At 36.6% G+C, this 24,660-nt stretch overlaps 4 protein-coding genes and 1 non-coding gene across 7 annotated transcripts; 4 read left to right on the plus strand and 1 right to left on the minus strand.

The window, feature by feature from the left end:
* The first annotated feature begins 6,149 nt into the window (after positions 1-6,149).
* On the plus strand, positions 6,150-8,442 carry LOC137719486 (glucan endo-1,3-beta-glucosidase-like). Its single transcript, XM_068458526.2, has 2 exons — positions 6,150-7,316; positions 7,836-8,442. Exons 1-2 carry the CDS (start codon positions 6,279-6,281, stop codon positions 8,235-8,237), a joined length of 1,440 nt encoding a protein of 479 aa, XP_068314627.2. The 5' UTR covers positions 6,150-6,278; the 3' UTR covers positions 8,238-8,442.
* Positions 8,443-13,842: 5,400 nt separating this feature from the next.
* LOC137719391 (uncharacterized) lies at positions 13,843-15,001 on the plus strand. The gene has a single exon (XM_068458432.2). It carries the CDS (start codon positions 14,066-14,068, stop codon positions 14,744-14,746), a length of 681 nt encoding a protein of 226 aa, XP_068314533.1. The 5' UTR covers positions 13,843-14,065; the 3' UTR covers positions 14,747-15,001.
* Positions 15,002-17,958: 2,957 nt separating this feature from the next.
* LOC137720812 (uncharacterized) lies at positions 17,959-21,525 on the plus strand. Of its 3 annotated transcripts, none has more exons than XM_068459920.2 (11): positions 17,959-18,396; positions 18,498-18,546; positions 18,749-18,855; positions 19,007-19,052; positions 19,323-19,457; positions 19,581-19,670; positions 19,783-19,911; positions 20,007-20,090; positions 20,264-20,328; positions 20,489-20,558; positions 20,997-21,525. In XM_068459920.2, exons 1-10 carry the CDS (start codon positions 18,137-18,139, stop codon positions 20,547-20,549), a joined length of 1,026 nt encoding a protein of 341 aa, XP_068316021.2. In that variant the 5' UTR covers positions 17,959-18,136; the 3' UTR covers positions 20,550-20,558; positions 20,997-21,525. The 3 variants fall into 3 exon arrangements, with proteins under 3 accessions (XP_068316021.2, XP_068316022.2, XP_068316020.2); XM_068459921.2 differs by having other exon boundaries at positions 20,505-20,558; XM_068459919.2 differs by lacking the exon at positions 20,489-20,558.
* TRNAK-CUU (transfer RNA lysine (anticodon CUU)) lies at positions 18,035-18,107 on the minus strand. Its single transcript has one exon. It is a non-coding gene; the product is annotated as a tRNA-Lys (tRNA).
* Positions 21,526-23,067: 1,542 nt separating the features above from the next.
* Positions 23,068-24,649, plus strand: LOC137719699 (epsin-3-like). The gene is made up of 4 exons (XM_068458742.2): positions 23,068-23,320; positions 23,464-23,586; positions 23,882-24,043; positions 24,145-24,649. The coding sequence occupies exons 1-4, from the start codon at positions 23,214-23,216 to the stop codon at positions 24,560-24,562; spliced, it is 810 nt and encodes a 269-aa protein (XP_068314843.2). The 5' UTR covers positions 23,068-23,213; the 3' UTR covers positions 24,563-24,649.
* Positions 24,650-24,660: the final 11 nt, after the last annotated feature.

A 24,660-nucleotide genomic window follows, 5' to 3' on the forward strand; every position in this document is an offset into this window, starting at 1 on the left:
AAACAAAACTATCGAACACTCTAATGTTTTAGCACATTCAATCATGTATATTAAACATTAGCCCGTTCTATCAACTATATTTTTCTCTCAAGTGAGGCATAAATATATATATATTATACGGCCCTTTATAACCAATTATATCTCGGAATACTAAACCTAGTTAGAAACTTTTTTTTTTAATTTAATTTTTTTTTTTTTTTGTTTTAGTTTTACATATACTAAAATAAACGGTTAAATGGGCACCCATTTATAACCGCAAGTAATACCTATAACCGCCCATTTAAATTTTACGAGTAAATGGTTATACCCATAACCATTTATTTATCTAAACGGGTACCCGTAACCGTAACCGTCAAATTTAAATAAGCGGATAACTGTGATTACCCATAACTAATGGGTATTTGCCCATCCCTAGGTACAGCAATGAGAACCGAAAGGCTCTACAAGGTAAGATAGAGGCATACAGTAGCCTTTTAGAGACTAAGGTTCACACCATTTGTCTTTCCTCTGCCATCCATCCGGGAAGCAGCCAACTATATTTACTTCGTGGAAAATGGATGTAAAGGGCTTTGCCTCACCCCTCCTTGCCCTCAGCATACTTTGATTCCACTTCGCGTGCAGCGCCAGTGATATTGGAGACAAATAATGATTTTAAAATTCAAATGAACTTCTTAACTACCATTATTTGTTATTTGGTGACTCCCATAAGAGAGTAAGCTAAACTTTGTCAAGAGAATATCACATAATATCTGTGAATTTATATGATGAAGAAAAAAGGCGAATGGTGTGAATCGGCATGCTCTTCAAGGTAACTATATGAAAAAGGAAAAATCTAGATTGGCAGTTTGAAAATATTGTAGGCATAAATTTGTGCAGGGCTGCTCTCCTAAGGTCCTCTTTTAAAGGATTTGTGAGGACCTCTTTTATATAAACCATTAGATTAATCCAACGGTAGCAAAACTGAAGAGGTTATATTATGCTGTTACACCTAAACAAAATGAAACACAAAAAACGTTGCAAAAAAAAAAATGAAACACAAAAAAAAAAGGTTTTGTTGTCAGATTTCGCAGAAATTATAGAACCAATATTCGAAATCGAAACGATAGAGTTATCGAGTCAAATAAGCAACGAAGAGTACCATAACTAGCCTTAATTTGTACAACAATGATAGTCAGGCTACATAATTTGGTAAATCCACCACCACCCCCCTTTCCTTGATCGAGGCAGATCCAAATTGTGAAGGTTTTTTCTTTTCCTCCTTTTATTTTCTGTTTAATTGTAATCCATAACAGAATTCTAGATGCAATGCAATGCGAGATCGATCGATGGATGTGAAAGATTTGAGATTAATTAAGGAAGAAGGATTAGGGAAGAATGAATGCCAGAAATGACAGAAACAAGAAAGAAGAGGAGAGGGGAGGGAAGACGAGGGAAAAGAAGACATGGCTGCTCTTCCAAGTCTAAGGATCCTGCAAAATCTGAAATCGCGGCCTATTCTCCTCCAACCTACGAAATCTGAAGTCGTGAACCCTGTTTTTTTGGAGTTTCATTTCGTTTAGGTATAAGAGGATTATATAATCTTATTAGTTTTGCTACCGTTAGATTAATTTGATGGCTCATATAAAAGGGGTACTCACAAGTCCTGCAAAAGAGGAACTTAGATAGCAACTCTATAAATTTGTATGCGTTGTCTTTTTGTCGATGTGATATCAAGTTTTGACACAACGTATCTGGTTTTGTTTTTTCGCACATGTTTGACAATGACTCATTGTTATCTTTACATTAATTACTTAACGTTGAAAGGAATCTATATGAATTAATTGAAATGGATATTACACGCGGAGTAATGCTAGGGAGACTAAGTTTGTAGACTAAATTTTGTAAACTAAATGACATGTAAGTTGGTGATTAGATTATTACTTAATCATTGATAAACGTGCTCATTTACTATTGATGACACCTCATTTGGTTTGCTAATTTAGTCTACAAATTTAGTTTCCCTAACATTACTCTTACACGCATATCTGGTTTTGTTTTTTCTCACTTGTTTGACAATGAGTCGTTATTATATTTACATTAATTACTTGACATTGAAAGAAATCTATACGAATTAATGGAGATGAATATGACACACATCTTTTGTGAAGAGATTCAATGTACGAAAAAAATAAGAAAATAAGAAAGAAAAAAATTGACGAAATTTATTATTAGCATAAGATCCGTAAATAAATAAATAAAACATCTTTAGAAAAAAAAACCCAACTTTCTCCGTGTCACTCATTTTTTTTTATAGAAATGATTTTTAGACATCCTTATTAGCTTCTCACATAATTAACCCTCTTTTTTATTGAATATTTTTCGAATAATGCCAGAAGCTTGTCCATGCTCGCTGGTTTTTCACAAAGAATCCAAACCGAGGACAATGACAGTAACCGTAAAATACTCACAAGAGAAGAAGAGTCGAAAGCAAGTGCTTTTAGAATCTCAAAAAGACTTTAGAATCCCTATGTTTCATGACGCATCTACGCATCCTGAAACATATTTCTCCATCCCCAGTGATTTGTTTGATGGTGGTCTAACTAAAACTGCAGGCGAAATGATCTTCACTGCGTTCAAAACGCTCTCTTTCAATGAGTTTCTGTTTCTTTTATGCGTACACACATGCATATCCAAGGAAAAAAAATGATGCGACTGTGTAGGGTGTAGAGAACAAAGGAATGAAGGAAAGTGAAGAAAACCATCACCTGAAATACATATACAGAAATGAGGTAAAGCGAATTTGATTATGCTAACAGCATTTGGCTCATCTTTCTTTCTTTCTTTTTTTTTTTTTTTTTTTTTTTTTTTTGTTACAAAGGGGACAAAAGTCCAGTTAACACACTAACAACAACTAATCTTGACCTAATTATTAAGAAGGCCATTACAGACAAACAACTAACTAATGTTGATTGAGGATTGATCAATCCTCAATCAAGGTGATATCCATTCTGCTCCGATTATCTATCACTTCATGCTTCTTGGTCCATGGTTTTCCGGACTGATCATAGTAGATCGCATAAGGGGATAATGTGGAGGCTTACCCTGTAGAGCCGACCAGTTAGCATCATGACCCTTTCCTCTATGATCCAGCCGGAAAGTAGCCAGCTGTATTTAGCATTGGTGTTGTCATGGAGGGTCGACGTAAAGGGCTTTGCCCCACGCCTCCTTGCCCTCAGAGTCTCCTTAGCTTCAAAAATTTGTGCTGTCGCCAATGACATTGGCGACAAGCAGTTGTTTTCAAATTGATATTCAACTTGAGCTTGAGCAACGTTGTATGCCATTTCCGGCCCGTGACTTCAAGCTTCTTTTTTTTTTTTTTTCTCACTCTTTTTCCTGGGTGAAGACTTGAAGTCCTTAGCAGCCTATGATGATGGTGATATGTACATCTGGTAAATCATTGATTCGATCATTAAAAAATGCGTACAAGTCAAATTCTCCAAAGCCCTCATCACATTCCCCTTCACCATGGTCATCAGATGTCTCAAAACCTTGCATCATGTTCTTGATGTAAATAAAAACCTAAAGAAATTAAAAATCAATATAGTCTATCTTGTTTGTAAACACATACGAAATACACTTGTCTTGGGTTATTTTTATAGATGAAGTGGAAGGATCTTGAACATCAATTTTGAAAATACGGTGGGCGTAAAACTCTGTGTGCAAAACTATGTGCACAAAACTGTGTGCGCCTTTAAGTGTGATATGCCTTGTTTGCCTTCTGTCCTTCAAACCCATTTAACAATTGTACATTCTTATCTTTATATTAATTGCACGATATCAAAAGGAATCTTTACAAATTAACTCAAACAGATGTGAGACGCGTTTTGAAATGTGACATTACTATTCATAAATATACATATTTTGTGTAATGGCTTCCACATGAGTTAATTCTAGTAACGTGTCTCATGGCTTTCATTCATCATTCTTTTGCCTGAGCTAGGATGCAAAAGTCTACATCACTCTTCATTATATGCGGGCTCTGTTGGGCTTTCACGTGAACTTAAGACCTTGAGTTTGGTTTTTTTTTTTTTTTTTTTTTTTTTTCCTGACTTGGTTGGCTTACTAGGGAAAAGGAAAAACTAGGTCTAGTCTCTCTCAAACTCACATATGTGAACTTCAAAGATTGTGAGCCTGGATCTTTGGGCTCTCAAGCATCCCAAAGTCTTCCATAATCTTGACTCCTTGTAGGCCCGATAAATTTTTGTAATCATCCACACCACAATTCACTAGGCAAGCCCCAACGTGTCACTTGAGCTCATTTTAGCGTGAATAGTATGTAGTTAGTGTGATAGAGCTTGTCATGATGAATATGCATGGATTTGTATGGGCATGCCGTAACTTATACAAACGTCTGGTTTATTTATCACAGCGTGACATGGTTGCAAATATTTTCCTTTCTAGGTTCCACACATTTGCATGCATTTAGGCTTGACTTGGAACTTGTATCACAATCGGGCCTTGAAATTTAATTGAGTTTGCATGTGACATTTTTTAGCCTCAATACATAAGATATTACAAAATTCAAATGTGACTATCAAAAACCAAAAACTACATCTTTAAACGATATGCTGTGTGAAATATATATCATAGAGCTAGACAAAACAGAAAATACAGACAACCAATCAACCTATATGTGATCCAGCGCCTTCCAGAAAACAAAGAAAACACCAAGCTAGACGTTTTGCACTAACAATCTCGTTGTTCCATTTTTAAAAGAGGCAAATGCCTTATCATTCAAGTATATGTACAAGGTATAAACTCCTTTCTGACATAATTTGTGTACATGTGATTTATGTGGTGTCAAACACACCAAATTCACCATAGTCACAATCTAAGTGAAAACAAGTTGAATAGTTTGCATGTCAACCATTTGGCATATTCTTTAAGAAGAATGAACTCGACCAATTAAAATATATGTGCATGCAACTGCTTAAACTTGGTGTTAATCACAGTTTATTTCTTTTTTGACTTAAATTTCCTTGAACATCCTATTTCTTTTCGTTCAATAAAACTATATTGCTCTTATTTCTCAAAGCTAGCATTGAATTAAAACCAAAAACCATATAGACAACCAGAGTCATCGCAATTCGGGCTAGAAAATTATTAAACCCTAATTTGCCTTGCAGAAAAATAATAAGAGTAGGTGCTTTGCATTCTTGGTGTGCTAAATGCGTGCCGACCTGTGTGTTCTTGGACATTAATCCTCAGCCTCTCGTTTTTTACATAAGTTACAAACCGCGCAAAGATACTCGAACATGTCAGTTTATTGCCTTCCAGGAAAAAAAAGAAGAAAACAAAAAAGACAACAAAATCAGTGTGCGTAAGGGTAAAGATAGAGAGACTAAAATTTTAAATTAAATTTTGTAAATTAAATGACATAGGAGTTGATAATTGGATTATTATTTAAGTGTTCATTAATGCGTTTACTTTTTATTAATGACATATCATTTAGTTTGTAAATTTAGTTCAAAAAATTTAGTTTCCTTAGCTTTTAAACAATTATTTTTGTATCATTTAGACAATTATTTTTGTGGACACGGTGGCTACTCAGGAAAATTAGGTCAAAAGGTTGAGGAATGTTATAGATATTAAATTTGTAGACCAAATTTGCAAGCCAAATAATTTGTTACCAATAGAAAATGAGTACGTTTATCAACGTTTACTAATAATCCAATCATCAACTTTTATGTTATTTAGTTTACAAAATTTTATTTATAAGTTTAGTCTCCTTAACATTAATTCCAAAAAGTTTGGTTCGGTTCACACTTTGGATATTTTGGAACATCGAATTTTGAAGATGCTTTGTTCACTATGTTTTAATTTTAAACGTGTGGAATAAAGAGATAAAGTTCTCAATGAACACGTTGAAATATGGACACACACTTCTGATTAAACTAGCAACAGTGTTTTGTTATTTCCACGTGATAACATGTCCATATAGATAATCTATTCGTCTTAAGGTAGTTATTTTAAGGTTTTGATGTGTAATAAAGAGATCAAGTTCAACCTCATAATTAAGCATACATCAAGAAAATTCAACAGGATTTAGCAGTGAATAGAAATCACAAATGAAATTGATATTTGACGAACTACAGGTCACAATCCCATTGTCCATTATCTTCTTATTTCCTAGCCTCGGTTTCTTTCCCCTTCCCCACTATAAATACTTGACCGCCGACTCCCCAATCCCACAAAGGAAAAGGAGAAAATCTAACTTCTCCCAAAACACCACCACAAAAATGAAAAGAAAAACAACCATGGCTACCACCAAGCTTCTCCTCTCCCTTCTCCTCCTCGTTCAGCTCGCCGCCACTGCCTACTCCATCGGCGTAAACTACGGTACTCTCGCCGACAACCTCCCGCCCCCGGCCCAAGTCGCCAACTTCCTCAAAACACAAACCAACATCGACGCCGTCAAAATCTTCGACGCCAACCCCGACATCATCAAGGCCTTCGCCAACTCCAACATCTCCTTGACTATCACCGTCCCCAACAGCGAGATCCCAAGCCTCACCAAGCTCCGCACTGCTCGCCTTTGGATCATTGATCACGTCAAGCCGTTTTACCCTGCAAGCAAAATCAAGTACATTGGCATGGGAAACGAGGTCCTTCACTGGGGGGACGATGCTCTCAAGTCGAGCCTCGTCCCTGCCATGAAGACTTTGAACAACGCTTTGGTCCTCGAGGGGATTAAAGACGTCAAAGTCTCCACCCCTCACTCGCTCGGAATCATGTTGGCCTCCGAACCCCCCAGCATGGGCAGGTTCAGACCGGAAGTGATTCCAATTCTGACCCAAATGCTCCGGTTCTGTAGCCAAACCAAATCGCCTTTCATGGTCAATCCGTATCCGTACTTCGGGTGGTCACCCGAAAGGGAGAACTACGCTCTTTTCGGACCAAACGAGGGAGTGCACGATAAATTCACCGGCAAGTTTTACACTAACATGTTCGATGGGTTGCTGGACGCGGTTTACTCAGCTGCCAAGGCAATCGGGTTCAGTGACGTGAACTTGATTGCAGCCGAGACCGGTTGGCCTTCGGCTTGCGAGTTCCCGGTTTGCTCGGTTCAGAACGCTGTGGACTACAACGGGAACTTGATCAAGCATGTTGAGTCTGGGAAGGGTACGCCATTGATGCCGAACCGGAAATTCGAGACTTACATCTTTGCTTTGTTCAATGAGAACCAGAAACCCGGTCCCGCCGCAGAGAAGAACTGGGGGCTGTTCAAACCGGACATGACTCCGGTTTACAATGCTGGGGTTATGCGCAATCAACAGGTTGGTAATGGTTCTTGATTAATCGTCTTGTGATTTTCCCTTTCACTTTTGTTACCTTATTAAGTAATGTGACATGGAATATTTCTGCGCCTCACTAATGAAGATGAAAAATAATACAGTTCACAAAAATAATAATTGCAAATTCATCCAATTTATTGAATTGAATTGCTATGACTAAATAATGTGTAAAGTGAACCGATGACTTCAGTTTTTGGTTTGATTTTTTATGTAAATTTGTAATTTAATGAATCAAGATAAGAAACAAATGAAACGTTGTCAACTGAATAGTAAACGTAAAATTTTAGTTACTTCATGTTCTTTAATTGGGTACAAATTAACCAAATTGAATAGTCAACCTGCACTCATGCTTTAACAAATCGACATTCGAATAGAAGTTTGAACTTGAGTATAATAGAACTACATATTTTCTTAATAATGTGGCTTAATTCATGTCTACATTGACAATATTATTATTACCATAATAATGTATTATGCATACTAAATTGTTGTATGATTTAGGGTGGTGCAACTCCTGAACCAACAATGAAAATTCCAACACAACCTTCTACACCAGCTGCACCAAAAAGCGGGAAACAGGGAAAGCCTGCCAAACCAGCAAAACCAGCAACACCGGCAGCAGGAGGCAACAACAGCGGCAAGAAGTGGTGCGTGGCAAAACCAGGAGCCACGGACCAAGTATTGCAATCAAACATTGACTACGTCTGCGGCACCGGCGTTGACTGCAAGTCCGTTCAGCCTGGCGGCGCTTGCTTCGATAACAACGTTAGGCCCCGTGCGTCTTACCTCATGAATACTTACTACCAGGCTAACGGCCTTCATGACTTTAACTGTGATTTCTCTGGGTCCGGACAAATCATCACCACTGACCCAAGCCGCGGCTCTTGTAAATACAACGCTTGAGCGGCTGAGCTTGAGGAGATGATTTGAGCAACGGAAGATATGATTTTTTCCAATTTGGGGCATTGTTTCAATGGCCAAGAAATTGATTAGGAAAGAATATGTTTGAACTAACAACTTGAAGAAACCCCTAAACGATTACCACAAAAGCCATCAACACAAATCTGTTACAAAGATAATAGATGCAACATATTCATATTGTCAGCTACAACCAGTTATCGCCGAGGAATGAGGCCGCATAAAGTCATTTTTCGTAGACAAAACTACATACATTATCTAGCCATTACTAAAGCGTGACCAACCCTACACCGAGAAGGGATCACCAAATAGCTCATCTCCCTCTTTCCGTACTTTATATTAGAAAACAATGAACATAAAGCAATCAAGGGTTACTTCTTACAAATCTGCCTCAAACCTTGACAACTTCAAACTCAAGTAAAGCAACAAAACGCATTTTGGGCTGTGCCAAATCCAGTCCTCAAATCGTATTCTTAAGAATAGGGCTGGTGAAGCCAGGCCTAGACTATTGCTACTAGATTTGTCTTTGGGCTGTGACAACATTGGGACCAAAAGCAACAAAAAGAAAATATAATATCAGTTATTTTGGGAATGATATGAAGTAGGGTTTCGGGAAGAGAGTTTTAAATTTGAATTATCATGCAGAAAATGATAGTTAATATGAGTAAAGATAACATATAGCTTACAAACCTAAGGGCCCCCTGATAACGACATCCAACCTGCAGACTATAGTTTTGTCTCTGTATAGTGTGTTTATATGAATCATACAAACTCATTAATTACCTTTAACTGAATTATTGCTTTCAAATTTCTTCTCCATGTTGCCGACGTAGAAAGACTGACATCGAAGGATGGAAATCTAACCTAACATAAAGTCAGATAAAAAGTTGCATACATGAATTTTCAGGCTACATCGGCGCTACATTAATGAACAGTTTATATGTAAGTGGCCAGTTGTTTTCTGGATTGATTGTTACTATTATTGGTTGGTTTCTTGTCCTTTAAGCGAGTGAAGACATAAAATGCTTCTTTTGTAAGTCTCAATTAATCTGAGATGACTTTGTTACGATTGTTAACTGCATGCCTCTCATCATTTCTCTTCCACAGGATATATATACGCTCATAGCTGGTGTAGTACTCTTGCAATTGATTTACCAAATAAAATAAAACTATGAGGATCTCCAGTACACAATCTTATGGTATAACATGTATTGTTTCTTCACATACATTAATTTGGAAAAAAAAGAATATAAATAATCATGCAAAATAATTTCATCACGGGTATTTTATGTGCACGCAACGAAAATTTGGATGTAGTATTCCTATTTTGTTATATTCCTTACACATTTTTATCCAGTCATAATAATCTTTCTTATATTTCATTTCGAGAGAGAACAAGAATTTGAGTTTTCATATCGTTGTGAGTAGGGGTGGTTTTTGATGTATCAGATCGGAAACAAGCATTCCAATGCCAATCCAAAAAAGTTTCGAAATCAAGTATTAGTTCCAGTTTCAAAATTTTGGAGTATCAGAATTTATCAGAAATTTCGAATCGGTTTTATCTCTGAATTTTGGGAACATAATTCAGATCTACCACATTTTGCAACACTTTGAAAATTTTCATATGTTTATGTATCTATGAACCATTCAATATTTTTTATGTGATTTTTTGATATTTGTAGGCTGTTATGTGGGTGTATGACATAATTATATTAGGCAAAATAAAATAATATGTTTAATTATATTCTTCATTTTATGTATATTAATATAATTAAATATATAAAATACGTAATAATGTAACATCCCACATCGCTCAGGAAAGTGGATCCTGTAAGTCTTATATGTATATTCTCATCTCTACTTAGCACGAGGCTTTTTGGGAGCTCACTGGTTTTGCGTTCCGTAGGAACTCTGAAGTTAAGCGAGTTCGCACAAGAGCAATCCCAGAATAGGTGACCCATTGGGAAGTTCTCGTGTGAGTTCCCAAAAATAAAACCGTGAGGGCGTGGTCGGGGCTCAAAGCGAACAATATCGTGCTACGGTAGAGTAGAGCCCAGGATGTGGTGGGAGCCCGGGTCGAGATGTGATAATTTGGTATTAAAACCAATCCCTGCCCGGAAGTGTGCCGACGAGGATGTCGGGCCCCTAAGGGGGATGAATTGTAACTTCTCACATCGCCCAGCCTTATATGTATATTCTCATCTCTACCTAGCACGAGGCCTTTTGGGAGCTCACTGGCTTCGCGTTCCGTAGGAACTCCTAAGTTAAGTGAGTTCGTACGAGAGCAATCCTATGATGGGTGATCCACTAGGAAGTTCTCGTGTGAGTTCCCAAAAACAAAACCGTGAGAGCGTGGTCGGGGCCCAAAGCGGACAATATCGTGCTACGGTGGAGTCGAACCCGGGATGTGGTGGGGCCCGGATCGGAATGTGACAAATAAAGTATAACTAAATATACAATAAACATGATATGACAATAGAGCATGCTTCGAATAGGATAAGTACATTCCAATTGTCATTTAATTCTTCAAAAATTTTCTGAATAGGAAATGTTGGGGCTCGAAATAGAAATTTTCGATTAGTATTAGAATCAAATTCAACTTGCACCTTTAGATGTGAGAGTAAATGAGCTATCATTGAAATTATATTAATAGAGTGATAATTAATGTGAGTCGCATATATACTTTGTATACATGAATCGAAGGATCAACTTTAACCCATAAAATCTCAATATATTCACTGGTAAAAAAAACCGAGAGTGAAAATCATTACCTCAACGTTCATTCTTATATGCTCTTTATCTTTTTATCTTTTTCTTTGTTTAAAAAGTTGATGCACCATTGACAGATAGACTCCCATTTAACTTTTGATTTCTTTTTTTTTTTTTTGTTTTTTTTTTGTAAATATTTATACACGTTTTGTACTCTTTGTCGTGCTTCAAATGACAAACCCTTAAAAAAAAAAGGGGCACTTTGATTCAGGTCCAAAAAATTCAGCTGTTTTTGAATTGGGTCCAATTTTATTTCATTTTCTATTACACCTATTTTGCCCCTGGAATTTTTTTTTTTAATTCTTTAAATTTGAATTTTTAAAATTTGAATCTTCAAATACCTTTATTTACCCGTTTTTTAATTAAAAAGACATTATTACAAATCTTATAAGTTTATCAAAAATTAAAAGAAACATTGCTAGAGGTAGATAAAAAATTTGTGATGTAGGTAGAATCTATGATAGAGGTAGCCTATGAACAAAAACCTATTGTATAGATAGATAATACAAAATAATCTATGATACAGATAGACTATGAACAATACCTATTGTATAGGTAGATAACACAGTTAATTTGTGAAATATAGGTAGATAAACACAATTAATCTTATATAGATTATCAACAAAATATGTAATATATAGGTAGATAAATACAATTCATGATACAGGCACAATATAATATAAAAAGATAAATAAATAAATAAAGGACAAGTGATATAGGTAGATAAAAACCAAAAAAAAATCGTGAAGAAAAATGATATTGAGGGAGGAAACACTAGAGAAAATGCTAATTCGATAGAACTTCAAAGTTAAAATATATATATATATATATATATATATATATATATATATATATATATATGAGACGAAGAACCCAAAACACAAGATTGACTAATACAATTTTTTTTTTTTTTAAAAAGAAACCAATCAAATGTATATTGATCATCCTTATGAAAGGAGGAGCAAAAGAATAATATTATGGTAGAAGACTACTGGGAAAAATAACAGAGGAAGAGAAAGATATTGTGAGGGAGAAACAAGAAAAGAGAAATGAACGATTTGGGGAAGGAGAAGACAAAAAAGGAGATTTATATCCCTAATCCTATAATTAAGGATACGATTAACATTAATCACAAACTTAAAAAAACAGTAATTACTTAATTGGTCAATTTAAGGGTAAATTTGGCAAGAGAATACAAATAAGCTTATGTGGACAATGAATCACTGGACCTAACCTAAAAATTAAATAAACTTGAACTATAACTAATAATGGCTCATAAAATTGGACTCATATTAAGTTTCCCCAAAAAAAAAATATGCTAGGGCCCCTTACTGCCTGTTGGAATATCTTGTAAGAGTTGTTGCCTTTAGTTGGTTGGTACTCTCACAACCTCTAGTCTAGCATATCTTTCCCATGAATTGATTGAAGGCAACGGTGACTTTGGTCGCTAGGAAACCACTTTAATTTAATCGGAAGACTTTTGGGTTGTAATCAGATGAGTCGCATGAGGCAACCATATCTTATCTCTCTACTACTTAAGGTTAGTATTCTCCATTGAGTATGAGTCCTTCCTCTCATGCTAACAGAAGTTTTTAAGATTGTCGTATTGTGAACTAATTTGTATAGAAAGTATCTATGCAAGACAGTCGTTCTTTGTTTTGTTAAAGAACTAATTTTATATCAATAACACTTTGATACATTCTTTATTGATGCCTTACCAGCACGATATTAATAATTTGTTCTTTAATTAAAAAATGGACATCCTAATAAAAAAAACTGTTAATTTATGTATGTGAATCTCATATGCATTAGCAGGAAATTAGGGATTGATGATACATGAATTTGAGCAAATGGGTGCAATTATGATTGGAGGGGGTCTCAAAAACGTGGTCCTACTCTCACTTAGCTCATATGTGAAACATAGAGAGGTTAATCATCATTTACAAACCCAAAATCTTCTATTTAGTTGCAGATGTCATGATTCTGAATTCTGGTAAAAGGAGACCAAGATTAACAGCCTTTTGGTTCAGAGAGAGTCAACTGAATCTAAGTAGATCAGTTTGGTGTCTTACCAAAACCCATGCCATCTATTTTGGTGAGCCAATTCCTATCTAATTCAAGGACCAACCTGACCTATTTCAACTCTGCATGAACATAATACCGTAAAGAATGTGCACATAAATTATCCATCTTACGTTTACAGAAAGCATGTACAATGTCTTATGGCATCATCAAACATATATAGAAAGCAAGGGATAAGCTTTTTTCGGAGAAGTTGTGTTGTATCACAAGTTTTAAATACATGTATCTTCATTTCTCTCATCAGGTACATGATTAGAGAAAAATGTAAAGTAAGCCTAACCATCATATGACAAATTTTTATAGTTTAGTAATGAGAAAAGAAGACATAGTTGTATACAACTGAGTGATATGACAAATTTACTTTGAATAATAATTATTCCACATCACCCAAGAACCTCTCCCCTAGAAGGGGTCTCCACGTAAAAAATCAAAGACACAAATAGGACAAAAAATGAAGTTTAAGTAACGAGAGAAATAAACACATAGTTGTATACAACTAGTGATAAACAAATTTTGATTATCCTGTGTCACCTAAGAATCTCGTTTAATAAAAGGGATATTCTCTTGTGTCATAAACTCACTATGTGAAAATTATTCGTTAGGTGAGCAATACATTTTTTAAACACGTGACAAACATGTATTTAACAATTATTTATTATGTGGAAACTTAGTTGGACGAGAAATTTTTAGAGTCTCAATGTAAAGGATCATGGATACAGATAGGAGAAAAGATGAAGTGGCAACATCATCACCCATTTCGTTATTCTTTCCATTGATTGAAATAAAATAAACTAATAACATTTATGTATAATATTGGATTAGCAAAACTAAAAAGAAACACAAAAACTCCAACACAGTATACCATCCAAAACTCTGGATTGGTTTAGTTATCATACACTAACAAAAACCCACCAAGCATCAACCACCAAAGACCCAAAATATTCCTCCTCTACAAACAAACCATGGGAGAGAAAGAGAAGAAGATCAGTAACAACAAGAACAAGAAGCAAAAACATCAACACCCAAATGACCAAAACACAAAAACAGCCTCAGATTTCTCATTCAAGCCAAGCTCTGATGTCAAGGGCCTGCGGTTTGGAGGCCAGTTCGTCGTCAAATCCTTCACAATCCGGCGAGCAAGGCCACTGGAGCTTTTCCAACTCCTTTCTTTCCCACCCAGCAAACCCAGCAACAATAAGCTTCCGTTTCCTTCCACCACAGCTTTTCTCCCCACAAACTTCACAATCTTGGCGCACCACGCCTGGCACACCCTCACATTAGGCCTCGGCACCAAGACGTCCAAGGTGGTTCTCTTCGTTTTCGAAACAGAGGGCATGAAGGCCGCCGTGGATCGCCTTTGGCCGCTGGAAATCCCACTTGGGGAAGTGAACAAGCGGCTCATCAGAGGGCTGAGTGGTTGTGAGATGGCTCGATTTAAATTTAGAAAAGGGTGCATTACCTTTTATGTGTATGCAGTTAGGCAAGTTGGAAACTTGGGTTTCTCAAGTGCTGATGATCTCAGAACAATTTTGCAGTCTGTAGTGGCGCTTCAAGATTTCTTGGATCACACTGCTATGCTTGCCATGCCTAACCAGAGATCCATTAGCTATGCAAATGCTCATCCCGTGGCCATGGCTCACTAGGAAATATTTCATATTTTTAACTTTTTTTTTCATGAACATTATTATCTTCTACAAGGGGTTTAATTTGCTTAATTGGGTTGTTGACCCTTTTTTTTTTTTTTTTTGGGTTTTGTTATTATGATGGGGAAAATTGGTTTATTTGTGGAAGATATTGATTTGTTTTTGTTTAATTTTGTTGGAAGCAAATTGTGTATTTTAGTATGAATAATTTGGAATTCTGTTATATACAGTGAATTGAGCTTCCCTATATGTTCATATATCTGTGTTCACAGTATATGGCACATGCTGCCGCAGAATTCTGAATTCAGCAGAGGTAAGTGACAGATTTTACAACAGTTTTTCGTTGATATTAAAAATTTTAAAATTCAAGTGGGTTCATGAGTTCCATCTTTGTGCTTAGTCCTATTATTTCATAATTTAGCTCCAATTACATGAGAAAAAGCTGAAAAACTCGCATGCAACGCATTTCATTTCCTTTCATCTCTCATCACGTGGTGTGAGAATGTAACAAGAGATTCAGTGAGGGAACGAAACCTGTTGCAGGTAAGTTTTACTCAAATTATGGGAGGATTAGTTGAAGAGTTTGCACGATCATCAGTACCCTAGTTATATAAATATGGCTGATTCTAAATCCTGACACAGCTATTTAGTAAATTGTTCCCAGATTTTAACCCCGTGAACTAAACCTTGAAGTTAAAAGAGATTTTTCAATATGATCACAATACAGGATAGTACATCATGCGTTATTATACAAATGGTGAGATATGTATGGTAAAAAATTAATAACTTAAAAAATACAATTTTTCACTATTTATATAAAAACTTTTAGTACATCATCCTTATTCCGATCACAATAAAAAATTTCTCTAAAACTACAAAGCCACACATCCTGCCCATTGGTCTAGAACAAAAGTTCTGTTTTTATATTATTATTTACTGCTAAAATTTCTTGAGAGGTTATACTTAAATGGTTCCTTTAAATAAATAAAAACCAATAATTTAGTAATTAATAAGTTTCATGACATGGTGCATGAATGATCATTGATGTGAATGTGATGTTACTGATGTGATGAGTGATGAGGATGGTTAGTAAAAGGTCCGTTTGGCATGATGGAAAAAACAATTAAAATGGGGTAAGGTTTGAATTTGAAGGTTGAAGACTTGAAGGGCCAACTTCTCTCCTCTCGCTTCTTTTTTAGCCTAAAATCAATCAATTTCTAATTCCTGTGGCTTTAATCATGACCAGTCCTTGAGAAAAGGTCCATTTTCTCAACGACCTTTATTTTCGAAGGAATCATGGCCATCTATGTCCCCTCCATTGTTGCCAACTAATTGACTGGACTGAGCTGCTTTATGTATACGACTGCATGTACATATATGCGTGGGGGTAATAAGTATGCTACACCACCTTTGTGTTGGACTCATAATTAGGGCATATGATGTCATATGGTGTCACATGAAATATACTCCATTATCCACAGAAAAATTTGTATCCTAAAGAATTTGTAGCTTAGTTAAGAACGTAAACATATTTTGCAATCGAAAAAAAAGCTTATCTATATTGACGATGTCATTGGGATGACATTGTAAGTCAGTCATGTATTTTAACTTTCTTAACTTGAAACACTATCATAATGTTATCTCTGTTGCATAAGCGTCGATGTCATATCTTCAATTCCACCCTCCCCATATGATTTTGTTTATAATAATAATAATAATAATTAAATAAACAATACCAACTTATAAAAGGTTGGTAAAATTATTGCCGGTCCTTTATTTGTTGTGGTTTTAACATCTAAACTTGACAAGCGTGTGGGGTTTTCATACTGGTAGACCTAAATTAGCCTGAATTGTTTTGTGTCATGTACAAGTTACAACAGATAACCTGTGAAGAAAACCAGAAGAAGTGGTAATTACCTGTTTGTTTTCTGTCATGTACAAACAAAGAAATGTGAAGAAAACCAGAAGAAATGGTAATTCGTTACCTGTTTGTGTGCTAATTTTTGTGGGAACATTAGAGCAAGTCCACCCATTTTAGGGGCAAGGACAAGAGCAAGGGAAGGGCAGTGAATTGCCCTTACTATTCACTCTAAATAGTAATTGACTTTGTGCAAGTTCACCCATTTGGAAAGAGAAAGGAAAATGGCAATGATGATTTTTATTCACATACATATGTATATATATATTATATTTTTTATGTTTTCTTAGCCCTATCCTCCACGTGTCATTATCGCCTTAGATTTTTTATGAGATTTTCAACAATCCACGTCGCGCCACGTGTATTGAACTTTGTAAGTTTGTTGGCATGTTGAATTTTGTAAGATTGTTGAAAATTAAATATTGAGTTGTGTTGTGGTGTAAGTATGTGAGAAATGAAAAAGATGGTTAGGTATTTATAGAGTATTTAAATTGATTTTTTTAGATTTTTTACCATTGAATTAATCATGGCCGTTAATTTTCAAAATTATTGTTGTTTAATGCCACAGATTTTTTCACGTGGCAGCTACAGAAAAAGTTACAAATCTTTTAACTATTGGAAATCCAACTGTCCAAATCAACTAACCATTAGAAATCCAACAACTGATGGGCCAGGAAAAACGATATGTTTGGCTTAGTGGTGCACGGCGCGGGGGAACGCCTCTGCTGCGTGATGTCATCGTCGACGTCAACCACTGGCAATGAGCTCAAGGCCCGGCAATTCTTGCCTGGCAGTCTAATCCGGCAATTCATGCCTGGGCAGTCCGACGGCTATTGCCAACAAACCAATTGCCTCCTTCATTTTGGAGTGGTGGACCTCATTTTGTTGGGTTAGTTCACAAGCTTCTAAAAGTCAACAAAGCACTCAAACCAGCTCATATATATAAAGGCCAAAGCAAGTCCTTGATTAGTTTGTAAAGATAGTTCACAGGCATCTAAAAGTCATGACTACTCAGGAATCACTTAAAGAGCAAAAGCAACGAGTAGGTTACAGTAAAAATGCAACATTTAGACCATCTAAAGATAAAAATATATGTGAGTTGACGACCTAGACCTTATAACGTCACAAAATCACATGAAGTTAAAAAGTATTTGGAAGGGAAAAAAAAAAATATTTTGGAAGAACATATGCGAGTTAGATCATTTCTAGCATGATGGCTGAAAAAGAGAGAAGATAGGTGATCTCGTTGAACATGATTGGACAAAAATGTATGTGTACTTTTAGATTAAGCATATAAATACTATTTGTTGATACGACGATCAAATGGAATTAATAAGAATTTCAATAAAAACGAAACATAAAAAATAGAACGCCCACCGTGGGGCTCGAACCCACGACCACAAGGTTAAGAGCCTTGCGCTCTACCAACTGAGCTAGACGGGCTCGTTAAGCTTAAATCCCTTTAAGCATATATGAGTTTAAGTTTCATTCGTCAAACGAAAAATTGGCCGAGAGTCTGCAGGTGCAGGACTTCGTTATTAACTCGGAAGGAAAGGAGCAGTGCAGCCACCGTCTCCACTTTTGGACCTGCAAAAATCAAACCAACAACAACAATGGAGTTTGTAATTGTATGGACAATGGTGGAGCTCCTGCTCGCCCTCATTCTCGTCGTCGCCACAGGTTTAGCTTCTGCCGTCTTCTTCGAAGCTTATCGCAGAAAAAACAACAACGCGTACGTTCTTCTATATACTCTTCAATTCTCTCCCTCTTTAATCCCTGGAAAAGATTAGTTCTTTGACTTAAATTTGATGTATTTAATTTATAATTTGTTAGGCATGTTGGAGCTCCCGCGATCTTCGAGGACCCCAATTCGTTGAAACAGGTACATTTAGGTTGCAGTAATCCAATTGGTTCATGGTTCAGGGTTCATTCTTGTCGCTTGAATTGGGGTGGGTTAGATGATGATGCAAAATTTTGGGATTAGGGTTTTGCTCCCAGAGGTTATGCAAGTCAACCCTTTTCGATTTCAATTATAAAATGGTCGTTTGATGTGTTGCTGAATCTTCTGGGGGCGTTTGTGTTAGGTTCCTTGCCCTTCTATATTTGATCCAGCAGAGAAGTATTTATCTTTGATTGTCCCTGCATTCAATGAGGAGCTTAGGCTTCCCGGAGCACTTGATGAAACCATGAAGTAAGTTGAAGCTTAGCTAATTGCATCTCACTTCCCCTGCAAAATGTATTATTGATTCGGTTTTTTCCTTGCTTCCTTGATCTGTGCCGTTCTAATTTGGTGATATATCAATCGTATTATATTGTAATGATATCTAAATATTACTTTGTAGTTATCTTCAACAGCGTGCTGCGAAGGATAAGTCTTTTACTTATGAGGTACTCTCTTGGTTCTCTCATTAGCTAGATCAACTGAATTCGTTTTTTACTGCTGTTTATCTAGCACCCTAGCTGATAGCGTAATGATAAGATGCACTTATATAATTTTACCCCCAGCAAGTACCTAGATATCCGAACCTTCAATTGTGAACTATTGTTAACTAAAGGCTTAGGTATTAGTAGTTGCTGATTATTAAACACTTAATCAGTTACGTGCCTGGTTCGTTGTCCATCGCCTTTGCTTTACTTAACAAATGTTCTTCTGGGCAGGTGGTGATTGTTGATGATGGAAGTGTTGATGGTACAAAAAGAGTGGCATTTGAATTTATAAAGAAATATACCGTGGACAATATGAGGATTATCCTTCTTGGTAGGAATCATGGAAAAGGTGAAGCTATCAGAAAAGTGAGTGTAATCTGAACCAGTCCCTTGTAACCATATCTGATGTTATTAAACAGCCCATATTTTTTCCTTTGCACGTGACAATAACTGATTGAAGCTTTTTACGTATGTGAAAGCATTGTTTAGGGAATGCTACATTCACGTGGTGAGCTACTTCTAATGCTGGATGCTGATGGAGCAACCAAGGTTAATGACGTAGAAAAACTTGAAAAACAGGTTTGTACCAGAGCATCCTAGATATCTTTTTACCATCTGACATTTGCTTCCAGTTGTTGGTGAAAAAATTCTAACAAAGCTACTACATACTACCTTGTGTTTTTCATTCCAGATTCATGCAGTTGCTAAACAGGATAAGTTTAGGGACTCATCTGCGGGTAATTCAAGTTTTAGAATATCTGATATCCCCATTGCTGCATTTGGTTCTCGTGCTCATCTTGAGGGGAAAGCCCTGGCTACAGTTGAGTTTTGCTTTTGCAGCTTGCAGCTATATTTAATTTTAATTCTTATGTTGCTTAAAATATTGTAACTGAGCCAGTTAACTTAATGTTTCAGAGGAAGTGGTATCGCAATTTTTTAATGAAGGGTTTTCATCTTGTGGTTCTTTTGGCTGCTGGTCCTGGAATTCGGGATACACAGGTCTGACTTTTTCTTCTGTTTTACATATATGTTTCTCTTTTCTTGTATTATTTCTTCTTCTAGTTTGAGAACAGCGCCACATGGTTACTAGTTTTTGCCTTTTGTCATAGATAGCCTACTAGATTTTAAATAAGGCACTGCTATTCTGACATGGTATCCTTTGTGCATGACAGTGTGGGTTTAAGATGTTCACTAGGGCTGCTGCAAGGAAGATTTTCACTAACATCCGTTTGAACAGGTAAATCCACATTGGATTGTATATATGGCATTCTGTTTGAACTGGGAACTGCACTTTAGATGGAAATTTGAAATGGTTTATGCTCACTTCTGTTGCTTCCTAATTAACATACAAGCATTATTTTACTGCTCCAACTTATCATTCATTGAGTGCCTTGTAGCTTATGCTGTTTACAGGTTTGGAAGTTGAAGGCTGTGAGTAGACATATTTCAGAACTTTGAGATTTCCAGGTGGCCATTCGATATAGTTTCTCTATCTTTTTAAAAAAGGAAAACTAAAGCTTAGAAGATAGTGAAGTATTCAGGATGAGAATAATAAATGCATTCATAGGGTAGCAGATATACAATTTATTGTATCTAAGGAGGTTTGGAGCTTTTCCGTGCGGGTATGCCAGATTAGGTTCGTTTAATTTTGGCCTATTGTGCGTGAATGAATGGTGAATACCTTCTAGAGGATTTGGTAACATGTTTTAGGAATTGCATGCAGAATTTGCGCCATGTGGATTTTGTAATGGTGGGCAGTCATGAAACCTGATCGATGCATCAGTTCGATGTTTTGATATGTTCTATGTTAGCAAAGTGGCTTGTAGGATGACTATTATATTCTGATTTTCTGTGTTTATATGATATTGGAGACTCTCTTACTGATTGGTTGTGGATTTTCTGCAGGTGGTGCTTTGATGTTGAGGTAGTGTACTTGTGCAAATGGTTCAAAATTCCAATGCTTGAGATATCTGTAAACTGGTCTGAAATTCCTGGATCGAAGGTGAACCTGTTGAGCATTCCAAATATGCTTTGGGAGCTTGTGCTTATGTCTGTTGGATATAGAACCGGCATGTGGAAAATTCGCAGCTGATTATACACGAGTTATACATATCAAAAGCCAGCGGAAAGCAAATACTCCTTATTAGACTACTACAAGGCGGGTGGTTCGTTTTCCTTCCAAAGCCTTTGCAGAGAGCAAGTATAGAGGGTTTTTACTTCAAAGCCTGTTTTGGCAAAGCCGTGATCTAACAACGGGATTTTAGTATGAAAATTCATTTGGGGCACTACTCTTTAGTTCCTTCTAGCGATAGATTTCACAGGTTCGACATCAGAATAGTGTCCCCTTCTTAATCAGCACTTGAAAGTTATAAACTTGTACATTTAAGAACCAATGGATTATATGTTGACAATATATTACTTTTACGACTATGAATCGTCATGACTGCAAAACTTTCTGAAACATAATCTGGCTTAGCCATGTTGGTTTTATTGCACTCTTTCAGGGAAAGGGATCCTCTCTGGATCCATTCCACCAAATCCATCAATTCGGACTCTTGTGTAGAGGCATTTCATGTCTCCGTAAGGCGGGCCGTAAGCCTTTCAACGAAGAAAAATACAAAAAGTACCTGCTTCACCAGGTGTTGCAGCTTATATTGTTTACCTATTCAATAGGTTTGCCTCAAAGCCTAATGCATCCAAGTCGATGAGATTTCAGATCTCTACGGGAACGCTTCCGCGTATCCGATTCCCTTTAAATGTCATTCGCCTGAGCTTTGTTGAGAGGCTGCTGATTGATTCAGATAGCAGTCCTCCAAATTATTGTGATCAATAAATAATTTTTCTAAATTGGTGCGATGAACTTGAGTTTTAAAAGCGTAGTTCTTGCAGGCGGAACAAACGCCCACTTTCTTGAGGAATGGTGTGGGTAAAGCTATTGTTTTGGAGGATTAATATCCTGAGGAAACTCAAGGTTCCAATGCGGGGAGATTGTGTACCTTCAAGCTGGCTTGATTGGAGGTCGAGCACTGTGACTCCCTGGTGTCTTTGGCCATAAGTTATGCCATGCCACTGACAGAAGTGGAGGGATCGTTCCATGAGCTAAAGATGCCCACTGTATCATGGAGTAGTGGGAGCTAGTAAATTGTAATCCAAGTCCTTTTGGGAATTGGTCCGGATCGTTGGATGAGATATTCATCCAGCATCGGTGATCAATTGATCATCACACTAAGTCGGTCGCAGGAGCAAATGTTGAGTGTGATTAGAAGCTCCCGATGGATTACACGTACAGGAGCAAATGTTTACAATTACCTACTATCTTCGACCAGGTCCAAAACCAGAGGCCAAAAACAAAAGAATACTTTTGGCGTCAAAGCTAAGTATTATGGGATAATACTTTCTATCATTTGGGATAAGCTCATTCCCTCACTTGCAAATAACGTTCTTCACTATATAAATTTTGTAAGCGGAACAGTTCAATTTCTTAATCTTCGTTTGAAGATCATCTCTTTAAAAGCTCATCCGAATCCGAGATAGTTTAGTCATCCAAATGTATCAAATGAATCAACAGTATATGTATCAAGTAACTATTAACAATGAGCCGTTTCGATTTATTGATATATTTGGATAACTAAACGATCTCAGATTTGAAATTTTTTTTGCAAGGACCATCTTTGAATGAAAATTAAGAAGTTGAATTATGAAAATTTTATGGTAAAATTATGTTATTTGAAAGTGGAGGAATCAGCTCATGCCCCAAATGATAATGCAAGTATTATTGTCCTATTTATGGGAGTCTTGGCCTACATTTTGGTATTGCATGAGGTCGACCTAAACGAGTTTCTAATGCACTCCTCACCAACGAAATTGAAAGTTCAAATGTTTTATTTTGGTCTTAAAGCATTATTAATTAATTAAATTATCCTAATTCTTCTCATTACATATGCAAAAAACAACTTTCAGGGAGCAGTTAGGGTTTGTTGTGGTAAATGGAGTAGTTGCAGTTCTTACGTAGGTACACAATGCTCAGAATCCAATCCATATATACAAACACTGTATCACCTCAGAAACATTCCAAAGCATGCACGTCGATCATTCCGACTTCCGACGTGAAAAACAGAAACGATGAGCAGTCCCTTGTTCTATGAACTGAAGAAACAAGCATCTTCCTTCTTGAAAGAGAAGATGAAAACCGCTCGTTTGGCGCTGACTGATGCAACGCCTGCAGAACTGTACGTTTATGTTTCATGTAATCATGTTTACTAAATGATTAAATTAGATTTTCATTTCCTATTTAATTATTCATAATCTTCGTTGTGGGACTTGTAATTTTAATGAGAGTTGGTGTTCGTGTTCTTGTGGGAGGCGTTCACAGAATGACAGAAGAAGCCACAAATGAAAATCCATGGCCACCAGACACTCGTAGCATTGGAGTAATATCAAGGGCTGCCTTTGAAGTTGATGATTACTGCAGGATTGTGGACATTCTACATAAGAGGTTTGTCAAAATTTTGAAGAGCCGTGCTAATTATCCAACGTCGATATTGTTCTTAATTTAACTGCCTACTAGCTCAACAGATGTGAGGTTTTAACCTAAAAGACCTCGGTGTATTTAGAAATAGAACAATTTATTATATATTGTAATTTGTTTTGACAATTTCACTGACAGGGGATTTTCAACATGGTTAATGAGTAGTTTTTTCGTTTTTGATACGAAAGGAGGAATCGAACTCGAGTGCAAGGTTTAAATTAAGCTAACAAGTTCCTTCCCTTCTTTTGCTACCAAACGTCAGGCTGTTGAACTTCAATAGAAAGAATTGGCGAGGTTCTTACAAGGCTCTAATTCTATTGGAACACCTTTTATGCCATGGACCATTGAGAATTGCTGGAGAGTTTGAGGACGATAAAGATCTGATCAAGGAGATGGAACGGTTTCAATATATTGATGAGAAAGGGTAAGAATAAATAACCTACTATTTAACATGTTTACTGCCTTAACCCTTCGTTATTAGCCGCATTCATCGTTAATTGAGTTCGTGCTTTCGGTTGCATCCAGGTTTAACTGGGGGTTGAGCCTCAGGAAGTTATCGAAGAGAGTACTAAAACTTGTCGAAGATGAGGTGTTTTTCAGGGAAGAGAGGGCCAGAGCTCGGAATCTAACACGTGGAATCGAAGGGTTCGGGAGCCTAAGCCTGCAGCGTTCTTCTTTCATAGATTCAAGCTTGAAGGGCTCGTCTCTTAAAACATATGAGAGAAGTAATTCTCACTACAACGATCATCAAAGTCGCGAAAGCCAAGTCTTCAGCTCGAACAAGAAGTTTGTAATGAAAGAAGAGATGGAGAAACCGCAGCAGAATGATGATCACGGCGACATCTCAAAACCTGATATGAACCTTGACATAGGGAATCACCCATTTTGCCAGGATGAGCATCAGACGGCAGAGTCCCTTCTTTCTACTGTAAATGAATCTTGAAATCCCCGGTGCTGCGTATAACATAACCTGGTTGTATAAGTTTTCGACACACGGTTTGAATATACATACATGTTCAGTGATTGTAAATCCGGCCAATA

The sequence above is a fragment of the Pyrus communis genome, chromosome 1 (assembly GCF_041283825.1).
Source record: "Pyrus communis isolate YQ-2024b chromosome 1, ASM4128382v1, whole genome shotgun sequence".
NCBI lineage: Eukaryota > Viridiplantae > Streptophyta > Magnoliopsida > Rosales > Rosaceae > Pyrus > Pyrus communis.